This window comes from Acipenser ruthenus, chromosome 53 (assembly GCF_902713425.1).
Source record: "Acipenser ruthenus chromosome 53, fAciRut3.2 maternal haplotype, whole genome shotgun sequence".
Classification (NCBI taxonomy): Eukaryota; Metazoa; Chordata; class Actinopteri; order Acipenseriformes; family Acipenseridae; genus Acipenser; species Acipenser ruthenus.
In genome coordinates, this window is record NC_081241.1 from 4,319,174 (window position 1) to 4,334,661 (window position 15,488).

The following is a 15,488-nucleotide window of genomic DNA, read 5'->3' on the forward strand; positions in this document are numbered from 1 at the left end:
ACTGCATTCACCCTGGAGCTCCACTAACCTCAGTACATAGGATTGGATACACACTGCATTCCACTAACCTCAGTACATGGGATTGGATACACATTGCATTCACCCTGGAGCTCCACTAACCTCAGTACATAGGATTGGATACACATTACATTCACCCTGGAGCTCCACTAACCTCAGTAAATAGGATTGGATACACACTGCATTCACCCTGGAGCTCCACTAACCTCAGTACACGGGATTGGATACACACTGCATTCACCCTGGATCTCCACTTAACTTCAGGTACAGCATTGTTCCCTGCCACTGATCAAGTGGATGCTCTACTAGATCACATTACACAACACTGAAGGACTGTCTGCTCGAGTGGATGCTCTACTAGATCACATTACACAACACTGCAGGTCTGTCTGCTCTACTAGATCACATTACACAACACTGCAGGATTGTCTGCTCAAGTAGCCCTCTAACTGCTGGACATGTTTTATGATGGTCCTGGGCTTTTAGAAATAAAGAAAAAACATGATGCTGGGACAGGGTTAACATGTTTTTTATTGTGTAAAATACTGTATATAACTAAGTAATAACAGACTACGTTCTTTTCTGGGGTTTTATGTACAGGTGGTAATGAAAGAAGCAGTTTTGATGTTTCTGAAAGAAGCAGTTTTGATGTTTCAATACATACACATTGTCTCTGTTGCAGGGGTGGGTCTCCTTACATTTCTGAAGTCAGTAAGTTTGTTCTGTTTCTCATTTATTAATGTAGCTTCAATAGCTTGACAAAAAATAGACAAAGCAAGATGAGTGGCATTTTTAAACCAGCTTCCTCTGCCTCTGAACAGCAGATATACCGGTAGGTGTGTAATGTAACTAATGTCAGCACAGGGCTATATTGTTATGCATACTAATTTGTGTTTTCTACTTATTCTGGCACACTTCGATCCCTATCTGCACGAATTAACGGATGTCTGCTTTACATGAGATACAAGCAAAATCCAGTTGGCATGTATAAAGTGAATTGGAAAAATGCAAACATTTGACAATGCAAACATTTGTGATCAAAAGTAAATTGAGCATTGTACACCTTGTGTTCTGTATCGCTACTGAAACCAATATATTTAAAGTGGTCAAAAAACAAACAAACATCCAAGCTGAGCAAAAATCTCTCTATACATCCTAATGTAATAAAGAGCATCCTGGAAAACAGCTGGGATGGTGCTTTCCAGGGAGGTTTTTACTTCATGATGAACTCTTTCTAAACAAAATGTTTTTTGTAACACATCAATACAGCTCTTTTATGCTTTCGTATGAGGAAGGTTATATACTTACAAGTTGGTAGAATACACACACTTCCATCCTATAAGATAATCAATGTATATATATATATATATATATATAAATCTATGATATGATATTACAGCAAGTATAAATATTCCATGGTAATCACTGGAGGCTCCATTGCACTTTTTAGACTCCAAAATATTTTTGTGATATGTGCGCCTCTAGTGCTGAAAATCTGGCATTACACCTCAGTTTCAAATACTGCACTGAATATATGGGGTACCATAACTGCTGTACCATTTTATTAGAATCAGATGCCCCCTGTATCTAATAGGTAACATGTTTAATTGATTATTGATTTAGTATGAATCTTTGTGATGTTGAATATTACAGGTCTTTTTCATCCATTGAAGCACCCCAAAACACAAAGACAGAATGTGAGAGGCTGTAGGGGATATGTACCACTACACTTGTTATATTTTTAGACTAAGGGATGATGGGAGTTTCACCTACAAATGATGGCTAATAATGATATTTACTATGGAAGTTGTTTCACCTTTAAAGTAAGTGCAGCTAAAATAATAATGAATTACATATGGCTCAAGAGAACAGTTCTTTTTTTTTTTTTTACAACATATCATAGTACAGCTTTAAAAAAAATCCCTGTTTGAAAAACTCAATTTGTCAGATTGTCTTGCACTTCGTGGGTGACACAGAGTAAAATTGTCCCAACTCCTTCACAGCCTTCTTTCCTGTCAGTAACGAAGTAACCAACCAGCTGCTTCGATGAATGACTGACATGCTTTGTAGCCAGCAAGTCGCATTGACCCAGATAACACTGCAGGGGTTAAATCACAGAGGAAGTGACGCAGTAATCAATTTTCTGTAAGGCAAGGGAAGAAAACTGAGAACTACTTTGACCCAGTGTGCCAGATTTCTGTTTCAAAATGCACACATGTCAAAACTTCTTTCAAAACTAGTCAGTAATGAAAAGAACAAGGCAGGGAGATTTATGAAATTATCACTGTAAGCAATTTCATTTCTGCAAATGTACCCCCTATGGTAGCTTCATTTAAAGGTGAACTACTTCCGTAGCAAACATTTCATTTGTGGCCGTCCCATCCTACATGTCTTTTGATTCGATGTCAGTTCATTGGTATCAGTTTAGTAGATTCATTCAGCTGAACAGTATTTCACTCAGCACACAGCAAGAACCACAGAAAGCAGACTGTATTGTGCTGAAGTATCTTATTATTAAAGGTTATTATTATATTATTGACCCACTCCTACAGTAGGCTAGCAGATCTACAGTGCTATTGCAGACTGCTCTGCAGCACCCCACAGTAATCATACAATGCTTTCTTGTTCTACTTTGTAACAGAAGAGACTTTGAAACACGTCTAAAAAAACAAGAGGTTGACTTGATCAGTCTTTAGCCTGCTGGGATACAACACAGATGTGTTTTCCTGTCGATTTTACAGCACAAAGGAAGAACTCTGGATTGCATCAACTACTTATTTCTAGGGGTAGCCTCGGAAAGGTGGATGAAGCAATCAAGGCTTACCTCAGCAGCAAAAACCTTGCCATTGAATTTACACTGAAGACACCGAGAAAGACTTCTAGTGGAAACGTTTGCCATTGAATTTACACTGAAGCCGCTGAGAAAGACTTCTAGTAAAGCAAATAAATGTTTCAACTCCTTCGTTCATAAATGTAATGATTTAGTTTTTTTTTTGAAGGTGTGGCATAACACCTGTACAAACTTTTCTAGTGGAGACTGTAATTCAAACCAGTCCAGCTTTGTAGAAACCAGCTCAGCCAGTCCAAATGATTAAACATGTTCTATAGAATTAAACTGGAAAAAGGTTTCTGTGTTTGTGTGTTCTTTGTTTTAGTTGTATGCTTTAATTTGGGACTTGCAGATATCTTAAAATGATAGATGTAAAAAGTTGCTGCTAGTTGCTGGTTCTATTAAGAAGCTAGTAGAGGCTGCAGGAAGAGCAATTACAAAAAAACAACAAAAAAACAAAAAAAAAAACACATAATAAGTGCTCTGGCTTTTCTGTTCCGTACCACATCATGGATTGTTATTGCTGTGTTAGCTGTTTGACAATGTGGACAACAATCCAGACACTATCAAAGTACTAGAGCAGACGTTTTGAAAACCGCTTTGAAACGGACTTTAAAGTTATAAGTGTAAAAAGTTGTCAGGATGTTAACAATGAAAATAAAAATTGCAGGTATGTTATTTAAACAGTTGTAGCAACACGTGGGGATGTGGAACCCCGCTACTTACTCTTTAACCATCCTAAAAATGAGAATAATTTACAATTGCTTATTAACACCATTAAATAAAAGAGTTCCAAACTGCAGGTTATACTGCTGCTCAGGTATTCTGTGTACTTAAGTAACAGTTCAGGAGTTCCAAGTTCAAGAACCAACCAAAATAGCCGTTATTACTGTCAGGTCCTTGAACATAACACACTGTACCCAAAAAAAAAAAAAAAAAATTAAACAAACATGTCCACTGAAATAGCTATAGTGAATTACCTGACTTATAACAGCAATACAGCACTGTAGTAACTATGGTTACATTGAGATAACCACACACCTGGGAGTTGGGAGACCCCACTGTCTTTATTCCACAACCTTCCTTTTATTCGATCCCACCATTGATACGTATTTTACAAAAAAAAAAAAAAAAAAGGAAATCCATCACGTGGGTGGGTGCGCATTTTACTTGGTAGCCGCAGCCAAAGCCCTGGTGTGAATCAGCTGGTGTCTTTTCAGATTGCCCGAGTCCTTAAAGCTCTTCCCACACTCTGTGCATGGGTAGGGTGCCTCCCCCGTGTGAGTGCGGATGTGAATCTTCAGGTTCCCGGAGTCCCTGAAGCGCTTATCACACATGGTGCAGGGGAAGGGCGCCTCTCCACTGTGAATGCGCTGGTGCGTGCGCAGCGAGCCCCGCTGCGTGAAGCTCTTGCCGCAGACCGTGCAGGGGAAGGGTGTCTCGCCCGTGTGAATGCGCCGGTGCGTCTTCAGGTTCCCTGAGTCGCTGAAGCTCTTGCCGCAGTCACCACAGCGGTATGGCGTGTCTCCGCTGTGGATGCGCAGGTGCGTCCGCAGGTTCCCCATCTGCGTGAAGCGCTTCCCGCAGAGCGTGCAGCCGAACGGGGTCTCACCCGTGTGAATGCGCTGGTGCTCCCGCAGTGTCTCCATCCTGCGGAAGCTCTTACTGCAGACGGTGCAGCGGTAGGGCGCCTCGCCCGTGTGGCTGCGCTGGTGCCGCTTCAGGTTGCCCGATTCACGAAAGCTCTTCCCGCAGTGGCTGCAGCTGTAGGGCATCTCCCCCGTGTGCAGCCTCCTGTGGATCTTGAGCTTCCCCGAGTCCTTGAAACCCCTCCCGCAGTCCGGGCAGCAGTATGGCGCCTCGCCCGTGTGAATGCGCTTGTGGGTCTTGAGGTTGGACAACTGGCTGAAGCTGTCCCCGCACTCAGAGCACTGGTAGGGAGTCTCCCCGGTGTGCGTCCTCAGGTGTGTTTTGAGGGTCCCGTACTGCTTGAAGCTCTGCCCGCACTCGCTGCAGTGGTATGGGGCTTCGCCGGTGTGCAGCCGCTGGTGGATCTTCAGCTTCCCCGAGGCTTTGAAGCGCTTTCCGCACTCGCTGCACACGTAGGGCGTCTCCCCAGTGTGGATCCTCTCATGCACTTTGAGGCTGGTCATTCTGGTGAAGTAGCGGTCGCACAGGACGCAGTGGAACTGGCCCCCTGCCTTGTTGATCGCTGTGAAGTCGACAAGGTCGTTGGAGCCGGCCGGCATGCTGCTGCTGAAGGCGCTCCCATCGGGGAGCAGGTCTGAGGGGGCTGTGCTCTGAGAGGACACGGCTGGGTGCTCTCCTTCCTCCGGGGCACCTGCTTCTACCTTCACCTTGCCAAGGTCCACTTCTTCCACACTGACCTCACAGCTCGGAGATGGACAGGGTGCATCTTCTTGTTCTTGTTCCGCTACAGAAGGGGAGAGAGAGAAAGAAATGACTACATATTATAGAATGAAAATGATGTTTCAATAAAATACAAACACAAATCTGCCCCCGTGCCAGACCTCAAGTTGTTGTGGCAGATCCCTAAACCTTAATTTTAGCGGTCCATCTGACCCTACTGAATAAAATATCTGATGAATTTCAACTGGGCCAGGGTCAGCTGATTTTCTTTTTCGCTTTGTTACAGGCGGTAAAGTGACAGTGGGCGGGCCTTGTTCTACGAGAGGAGAGCTAGTGGCTGAGTTAGCAGCAGTACAGACAGCGGTGTCAGGAGCTGGGCTATCTGGCAGATCGTCGACTTGGAAAATGGACTTGGATCGTCGACTAAGAAAATGTGTTGTAAATAAATCAATGTTTTAGTTAATTCAGTTGATTGGTTATTCTAATTAATAACACAAACATAAATGAGTTAATCAGCATATGGACTTGCTATCAAGGTAAATAACAATATTTAGTTGTAAATGTATAATCTAGGCTATTGATACAGAATATAATAAATGTTATTTTGTTTGTTTTCTACAACTGTCCGAAGCCTACCCCAGTGGAAGCTTCCTTGTTGAAACAGGCATCTTCATCGTATGGATTTGGTAGACTACCAGTCATGTGATGCTCTCGTTTCTCCCTGGAAACGGCTTTTTTTGCTTTAGCCTTTAAATTTTTATGTAATAGTTTTAACTGCTTCAGTTCCCGACAGTTTACTCCACTGTGGGAATTGAATTCTGCACTGATCTTTGCCCAGGTTGACTCCTTCCGTGCTAAAGTTACGTTATCCGTCTTTATTTTCTATAATTTCTTTGTAATTTTTGTTATCAAGAATTAAATTTGATAACAAGTTTTTCTCAAATAAAGAAAACGCAACAGTTTTACTTATTGTAGCCATGGTTATGCTCTAATGTATCACTTCACGAGACGATGTACGTAATGAACCAGCATCACAGACACCATGAATCCAGGATTAACGGGTGAGTTTTAGACTCAATCTTGGAGTCGCAGATCTGTGACCAATCTTGACGTGCGCAACAGAAATGAATCCAGGATTCAATCCCGGATTAGTCAATCCTAGATTGGGTCGAATCTTGATCTCGATGTGCGCAACCCACCCTTAGACAGTAGAACATGAAGCGCAGGCATAGGAGGAAGCTAAATGGAAGACCGAATAATGAATTGAGCATGATGCAGCACGACCAGTCTCATGGCCCTAGACTGCTTACATGTTCTCTATGCCAATGCTCAGAGTTTGCGTTGGCTATTAGCATATTTAACATCCATAAATGTTTTTAAAATTAACCTATTAATGTCTAGTGCCTAATGCACGTGCTTCTATCACTGAAACCCGAGTACGTTCCAAGAAACTGGTTGATTTGGCCATAGCTTGTGAAACTACCAGGGACTAATTTTTAAAACTTGAGTGTCTAAGTGTCTAAGAGGGCTAATTCACTAGCGCCCCGTTATATTAAACCCTGTGGTGGTCCCCCCTCCCCCAGTATGCTGTATTTAGTTCTGCTGATAGATGATTAAAATACAACCCCATGACTTATAAAATGGCATATAACAATGCTGTTGCTGGGCAGTTCCACAGTCTCGGACGTACATTTCAGACACTTTAAGGATGTGGGCAATCATTAGTATAATCATGGAGTAGCTTGTTACTTGGGTATGGTATGTCAAGCTATTCGGACTGGAATTCAGATAGACATTATGTGTCTTGATGAGAGAAATGCTCATAAAATATCATGGTGTCCAACAATCTAGACAGCATTCAGAACTGGGCAGACACATGGCAAATGACATTTAATAGAGAAAAGTGTAAAGTACTGCACGCAGGCAATAAAAATGTGCATTATAAATATCATATGGGAGACAATGAAATTGAAGAAGGAATCTATGAAAAAGATCTAGGAATTTATGTGACACTGGCACAGTGATGCAGGTACAGCTATGAGCGATTATCAGAGTTGTTTATGTGTGTGGAATGTGCACAAAAAATTTATTTTGTGTTACATGTTGCGTGTGGTGTGTTAATGTTGGTGTATAGATATTGCTGCACGGGATAGAAATGGATCTGTGTAGCACAAGTGATTTAAAATATATAGTTGTATTTAGGCACAGGGATTGCACTTAAAGTATGCACATGCATTTAAAGTGGTGTACCACAGGGATCAGTATTAGGCTCTCTGCTATTCCTAATCTACATTAATAATTTCGATTCTGATACAGTAAGCAAACTTGTTAAATTTGCAGACGACACAAAAATAGGAGGAGCGGCAAACACTGTTGCAGCAGCAAAGGTCATTCAAAATGATCTAGACAGCATCAAGCCAGTAATACAAAGACTATTAAAAAAAAAAAAAAAATGTATGGACATTTCTAACACAAACTGCGGTTGGGACATATCATAGTCTGACATTCACGAGAACAGAGAGTAGATAATTAAAATGTTGTTATTTTGGATATAACTAACTTATATTTATGAGACTGCAACAATACACATTTACACATCTTAATTGAAGGTACATGTCACAAATACCAGTTATTTTCATGACATGTGCACTGTTACTGTCAAGATTTTTTTTTAAATTTAAAGTAAAAAATAATGCATTTGTTTGTGTGTGAAATGCCATATATATATAAAATAACTTTTCATAACAAAGATAAACGAACAAATGTTACAGTGCCTATTGTTACCAAGTATTGCAGTCTGAACTCTCTAAACTCCCTTCTGCCTCGTTTCCTCTGCAGGCCGGGGCTGTTGCTGACCGGCCCTGACCATCCCAGGCCAACAGAAACGTGTTTCTGTGTTTTTTCCAGCAGTGGAAACACCTGTTTTACGGCCGTGGAAACAAGGCTTTCCTCAGATCCCCCTCTCCCTTTCGTCTTATGATATCCCAGCATGCCTTTCTTCTTAAAGGAGACAGCCTCGATACATGACATAACTCCCACAATATCTCATAATAAGAGGAATACACTTTTTTTGTGTTTATTGGTATAATAATACCCGAAAGTAATCGTAATATTTTTAAATAAAAGTAGCCGGCTAGTGTGTAAGCTACAGTGTAATTATTGGACGAATTGTCATGGACTCTAAGAATGACATAAGAGCAAGAGTTGAGAGTTAAAAAGGTGATTTAGCTAGGTATTTGATGAAGCTTGGGTAAGGTGGTTAAAGACAAAGGCTTCATACCAGGTGATTCCCGGTTCAAATCCCAACTCACACTGTTTGTTTGGTACTTTACTGGAAGTTAAATAATAAAGGTTTTGTTGGTTGATGGGCTACACTTGCATCAAGTGTCTGATTATTACCAATACCTTCCAGGAATATTCTCAAATATATTTGTGAGTTTTAAAAATCTTACACTCTTGAAAAAGTTATTCCAAGAAACCGTATTTCAGGGGTTCCAAATAGTATACAAAGAACCTTTTTAAAGCAGTGTGGAGTAGTGGTTAGGGCTCTGGACTTCTGAGCGGAGGGTCGTAGGTTCAATCCCGGGGGGGAACACTGCTGTTGTACCCTTGAGCAAGGTACTTTACCTAGATTGCTCCAGTAAAAACCCAGCTGTATAAATGGGTAATTGTATGTAAAAATAATGTGATATCTTGTAATAATTGTAAGTCGCCCTGGATAAGGGTGTCTGCTAAGAAATGTAATAATAATAATAATAATAATAATAATAATAATAATAATAATTAGGATGACTGTGTCTGTGGGGTTGCCTGATTAGTGGAACTGCCCTGCTATAGGTTACGTACGTGTCTCAGCGCCAGTGGAAGCTGTTGGATATCTTCTTTCTGGCTTGACTCTTTTCTCCAGAGAGACTTTCACAGCATTGAACTCAGGACTGGGAGGCTCCTGCATATCAGGGATGATTATTCTCAGCAGAGTCCCCTCCTCATCTTCCTCCTCTTCTGTGTGGACAGACTCCAGGTCTGCATCCTCAATCACCGTTATTGAGCCCAGATCCACGACGTGCTCTGCAATGTCTTCCATTGTCCAGCCTGCTTCAAGGACTCTGTTTGAAACAAGCAAGCAGGCTGTCATGAAGGAACACACTTCATCACTCTTAGCTAAATGGGTCTCTAGATCCAGATCACGCTCCCACATGCGACAGTGCCGGTTTCCTGTTCCCAGAACATGCCACTCATTTCAATCAGAGTGGCAGCATTGTTGCAGGAGGGAGTGTGAACTGGATGCACTGCAATGTTTAGAAGAAACATCCTCTTCCTCCTGGTGAACGCTCACGAGTAAAAGCTGGAAAAAGTAATTCCCGTGTTGATTTACCTGTGATGTGTGAATGTAGCAGTGTGCACCACCCATTTGCGTGTTATGTGTTGTGTTGCGTGTGGTGTGTTAATGTTGGTGTATAGGTATTGGTGCATGGGATATAAATGGGTCTGTGTAGCACGAGTGATTTAAAATATACAGTTGTATTTAGGCACAGGGATTGCATAATCACTTCACGTGCAGATAAAGCATGTAATAGTATGTGTGCACAGGATTGCACAAATTAGTTCACGTGCTGGGATTCAAGTGAATAATTAATTAGTAACTGAATCCCGGCACAACCATATATACAGATGCGTGTTTTACTCACTCTGGGTTGTGTGTTCGGTGAGTGGAGAGGAGAATTAATTAAAAGGATAAATAAAATAAATAATACAATTGCTATTTCGTGCTGGAAGGAACAGCACGATATTTGTTTGTTCTGACTCACCGTGTTTGTTTGTCTGTTAGTCCATTGTTTAGTGTTAGTCCGTTTTGTTTGTCTATTAATTTTGGCCTCAAGTGCCGTGTGCTATTTTTGTTTAAATCTTTTATTTGTTTAATTCATTAAACACACTGAGCGCAGCCATTTCGTCTCAGTTTCACCTGCCAGTACTGCCTGTCTGTGCGTTCCTTTCTGGCCTGATGTCACGCCTACAGCCAGCCTGTTCACAGTGAATAATAAAATAGCAATAATATCGGGAATATGTTGGAAAAAAGAACTGCTGCGATACGGACAACACAGGATACAGCAAAGAGAAGCCATGTGTTTCTGTAACACTGCTGCGATACGGACAACACAGGATACAGCAAAGAGAAGCCATGTGTTTCTGTAACACTGCAGGGGGTGCTGGGACACTAAGCATGATGCATGGATGGCTGTACAGGCGTCCCAGCTACGTGTTCCTGTTAAAATGTAACACTGTTCAAGTGTGTTAATGGATAACCATACTTCACTGTGTTTCTCTAATCTTTCTCATTCTTACCTAACCCTAACCTTGCTCATTCTTAATAACATAAGAAAGTTTACAAACGAGAGGAGTCCATTCAGCCCATCTTGCTCGTTTCGTTGTTAGTAGCTTTTTGATCCGAGAATCTCATCAAGCAGCTTCTTGAAGGATCCCAGGGTGTCAGCTTCAACAACATTACTGGGGAGTTGGTTCCAGACCCTCACAATTCTCTGAGTAAAAAAGTGCCTCCTATTTTCTGTTCTGAATGCCCCTTTATCTAATCTCCATTTGTGACCCCTGGTCCTTGATTCTTTTTTCAGGTCGAAAATGTCCCCTGGGTTGACATTGTCAGTACCTTTTAGGATTTTGAATGCTTGAATCAGATCGCCGTGTAGTCTTCTTTGTTCAAGACTGAATAGATTCAATTCTTTTAGCCTGTCTGCATACGACATGCCTTTTAAACCTGGGATAATTCTGGTTGCTCTTCTTTGCACTCTTTCTAGAGCAGCAATATCCTTTTTGCAACAAATTATTATTATTATTATTATTATTATTATTTATTTCTTACAGATGCCCTTATCCAGGGCGACTTACAATCGCAAGCAAATACAAATACATTCAAGTGTTACAATACAAGTCATACAATAAGAGCAAGAGTGACCAGAACTGAACACAATATTCTAGGTAAGGTCTTACTAATGCATTGTAAAGTTTTAACATTACTTCCCTTAATTTAAATTATTTTCACAATATAGCCGAGCATCTTGTTGGCCTTTTTTATAGCTTCCCCACATTGTCTAGATTAAGACATTTCTTTTTTTTTTTTTTTTATAAATGTAGTCGTTGCCAATTAGTTTTTATTATTTTCTCCCCAATTTGAAATGCCCAATTATTTTTAGGCTCAGCTCACCGCTACCACCCCTGCGCTGACTCGGGAGGGGCGAAGATGAACACACGCTGTCCTCCGAAGCGTGTGCCGTCAGCCGCCCGCTTCTTTACACTCTGCAGACTCACCGCGCAGCCGCCTCAGAGCTACAGCGTTGGAGGACAACGCAGCTCTGGGCATCTTACAGGCAGGCCCGCAGGCGCCCGGCCAGACTACAGGGGTCGCTGGTGCGCGGTGAGCCGAGGACACCCTGGCCGACCTAGCCCTCCCTCCCCCCGGGCGACGCTCGGCCAATTGAGCGCCGCCCCCTGGGAGCTCCCGTCCACGGTCGGCTGTGGAATAGCCTGGATTCGAACTCGCGACATCCAGGCTATAGAGCGCATCCTGCACTCTAGCGAGTGCTTTTACTGGATGCGCCACTCGGGAGCCCCCCAGATGAAGACATTTCTGAGTCAACATAAACTCCTAGGTCTTTTTCATAGATTTCTTCTTCAATTTCAGCATCTCCCTGTAACAGGGCGAGGAGCCCTGTACATGTGTGTGTTTGTTTATTTATGGAACGGGGTACCCCTCCGCCCCTTCCGCCCCTGTGTTATTTTGTTTTTGTATATTATGATTTAGTTATTGTATTTGACGGTGTGTTAGTTTGTTTATGGTTTTATAAATATGTCAAAAGCATTCAAAATCCTAAAAGATATAGACAATGTCAACCCAGGGGACTTTTTTGACCTGAAAAACGAAACAAGGAGCAGGGGTCACAAATGGAGATTAGATAAAGGGGCATTCAGAACAGAGAATAGGAGGCACTTTTTTACACAGAGAATTGCGAGGGTCTGGAACAAACTCCCCAGTAATGTTGTTGAAGCTGACACCCTGGGATCCTTCAAGAAGCTGCTTGATGAGATTCTGGTATTAATAAGCTACTAACAACCAAACAAGCAAGATGGGCTGAATGGCCTCCTCTCGTTTGTAAACTTTCTTATGTTCTTATTTCCTTGAATCCCTACTGCGTTCAGTTTAACTATTGGACCAATGAAAATGGGTCATTTTCAAAAACTTGCACTTTAGCGAATAGGCTAAAAATGATCAACCTGGTATTGTTTGAAATGTAGTTTGCCTTACTGTTATGGCTTCCGGTTGACTTCTGCAATATCATTTTCTAGTTTCTTTGATTATATGATGTTAAATAAAAGATTATATATATATATATATATATATATTAACTATGTCTCAATTTTAGGCAACGTTAGACTTTTGGCCATAGCTGTACACACACACACACACACATATTTACATATCTCAAGAGTGCATGAAAACATATTTGGGTAGGAGTTATATTATATCATTGCACATATATTCCAGGTACAGTTAGAATATATTATTCGGTTTTATGGGATTATGAAATATTGTTTAACAAGTAGTTTTCCGTCATGACTGTATTCACACAGGCCCGTGACCCACTGTCCTTGGTTATACACCATGTATGAATATATTTTGCTCGTTGATACATATTACAGACATAGGATTATTACTAGTATGGCTGTTCTGTATATTTATTTTATATGGGTGTTCAAACTTGTTTGAGAAACTAATTAAAATGCATTCTTTATTTTTCAAAAACGTAACATATAGCATTGCGTATTGTTCTATTCTACATGAAAAACACGGCGATTGCAAAGATTACATTTGAACAGAAATGTAGTTTAAAGGCGTACGGAGACTGCCGCGCGGCATTGTGGTAATTGACGTTTGTAATCAAATAGACGTTGCCTGCTCTCAATGTGAACAAGGCTGGTTAACAACTACAAGTCCCACATTGCCATGCGTGTAGCTTCTTCGAAGCTTGGGTAAATAGGTATGTTCAACCGTATCTCATCGGTAAAACTAGCTATACATCGTAGATTAACCTAAACAAAACGAAAACTGAACTTCACCTTGCAAGACCCTTGAACTGAATAATGCATTTTACAAAACAAAAACAAAGCGTTCTAGTTTACATGGGCGCCCCACGACTAACAAGCTCTGAGTGTGACAACTTGGGCAAAAATAAATACACTGTACTTAAAAAATATCTGTATTTGAAAACTATCCGCGTGTATTTCATCGCGCTTCCTTTGCATGTTTTTTAAAACTGTTTCTTAAAATAAAAAGGTTTTCTTACATTGTTCCGCCGTTTGCAAGTTTCCGGGTTAGCTTTCTTTGTTCGTCACAGCTGAGCTTTTGGAAACCAACGCGTGTGATTGGCTGAAACCGTTGCACGTCCGATTGGCTTATCTCCTCCGGGTCGGGTGTTGGCTTACCACTTGGTATACGTTGTGCAAAAAATGAAAATGTATTTTCCATGACATAAAATGGCGCTGTCATTACAACCCCCCCCCCCCCCCCAGCCCCAAAACAAACAAACAAACAAACAAACAAACAAACAAAAACATTGCAAAATTACCTTCTAATTCTTTTAATTCAAACTTTCCATTAAAATATTCTGGCACTGCACATATTTAAAGTAACGCATTATGATTAAGTACACAGATTATTAATAAACAAATTGAAATTGTTCTTATTAAGATACATATTTTACAGATACATATCTATTGACTTAAATATGCATACACATACTTGCCAACATTTGGAAACTGTTCAGCAGGACGCTCATCTCCGGGGTATTAACCAGACGTATTAACCCCCCCCCACCCCCCCATCTCAACACGACACGACACGACACGACACGACCCGACCATCATGACAGTAAAAATAGACATAATGAAGCGTTCTTACCTTTGTATAAGTTAGCGTCAGCCACACGAAGAGCACAGCGTGTGGTTTTCACAATCTCTACTGTGCAGAATACATTTTTTTTCTATGGGTAAATATCGGGACTTTCTTCCTATGCATCCGGACGCGGGACATTTGCTAGGAAATAGGGACTCTCGACCATATAGGGACTGTTGGCATGTATGCATACATATCAATAGTAAGCTATATGTGGCCAAGCCGTTTGTGGATTCTCATTTTCTTCAGAGGAGAAGGGGCAGGGGTTTCCAACTGTAGTTCAAACATCAATCACATTACAAATGCTCTATTACTGCTTTAGCACCAGAAAAGCTCACACTGCTATTCACTCTAAAGTAAGGTGACCACACGTCCCACTTTTGGAACACTGGTCCCAGTGTTGTCCCCAGAACCTTTTGGGACGCTCATTTCGTCCCGTTTATTCCTCAGAGCATTGTCGCGCTGGTAAGAGAAATTACAGAATATTGTATTATACCTATCTTATTACAGTACAACACTTGATGTGACTAAAGGAGGTTGAACGACCAGTAACATTAAATAGTTTTTAGCATTAAATCTGCGGTAAAATTTCCTAAAATCTGCAATTTTTTTAAATGAAAAACAGTGTTAATGAGTATACATAAATAAGAAAAAGTAAGTCACAGTTAGTTAAATTATTATTATTTTTTAATTAAATCGCATTACTAAAATCTGAAAACAACAGAACAAACATGTTTGCCATATTTTATGGAAATCAAAGAAGAAAAAAAAAAACACATACAATAAAGCAAAGAGTGTTCCCTTAAAAAAAAACTAAAAAAACTCTTACAACACAGACTATTGGATATCATTTTTAAACTATACTTCACAGGGCTCCTTTAAGGGCTGAGAATTAGTAGACAGACAGGACAGACATGACTCCCACTACTCGAGAACCGTGAGGAGCTTCCTCGGCAGTTTGAGCTTCAGCAGCGTTATTGAGAATGCCTGGGAGGTGGCGAGCTTGTATAATAAAGTTGTTTGACACTAATATCCAGACTAGACGGCGAAGTAGTTGCATGACTGGACTTTTGCATTTTGCATTTGTGCCCTATCTTTTGCCGTTATATTCGGTGCTAGTTTAGATTTGTTTCTGGAGCTCATGGCCTTAGGAATCTTTACATGGCTGAACTAAAGCTCGCACTGAAACCCCTCCACACTTCTCACTGTACAAATAGTGTGTATGCGCTCTAGTGACATGTACAGTGATAGCAGGGAGCAAACGTTTCAGTTTTAAAAAATTGAAAATTCCGCGAGAGCGAGTGAGAG

The 15,488-nt window shown here is 41.0% G+C and overlaps 1 protein-coding gene across 1 annotated transcript; it reads right to left on the bottom strand.

Annotated features, from left to right (window-relative positions):
* Positions 1–531: 531 nt before the first annotated feature.
* On the bottom strand, positions 532–13,706 carry LOC131723091 (zinc finger protein 501-like). The gene is made up of 3 exons (XM_059016438.1): positions 13,573–13,706; positions 9,065–9,324; positions 532–5,282 (listed from the first exon to the last, which is right to left on the bottom strand). Exons 2-3 carry the CDS (start codon positions 9,300–9,302, stop codon positions 4,015–4,017), a joined length of 1,506 nt encoding a protein of 501 aa, XP_058872421.1. The 5' UTR covers positions 9,303–9,324; positions 13,573–13,706; the 3' UTR covers positions 532–4,014.
* Between the last annotated feature and the right edge of the window lie 1,782 nt (positions 13,707–15,488).

Bases quoted from the DNA above. Each gene is read 5' to 3' on its own strand.
- LOC131723091 (XM_059016438.1), bottom strand. From the start codon at position 9,302: ATGGAAGACATTGCAGAGCACGTCGTGGATCTGGGCTCAATAACGGTG. The intron at 5,283-9,064 runs GTACGTAACCTA...CCCCTTCTGTAG, and splicing joins TTCCACTGGCGCTGAGACAC to CGGAACAAGAACAAGAAGAT.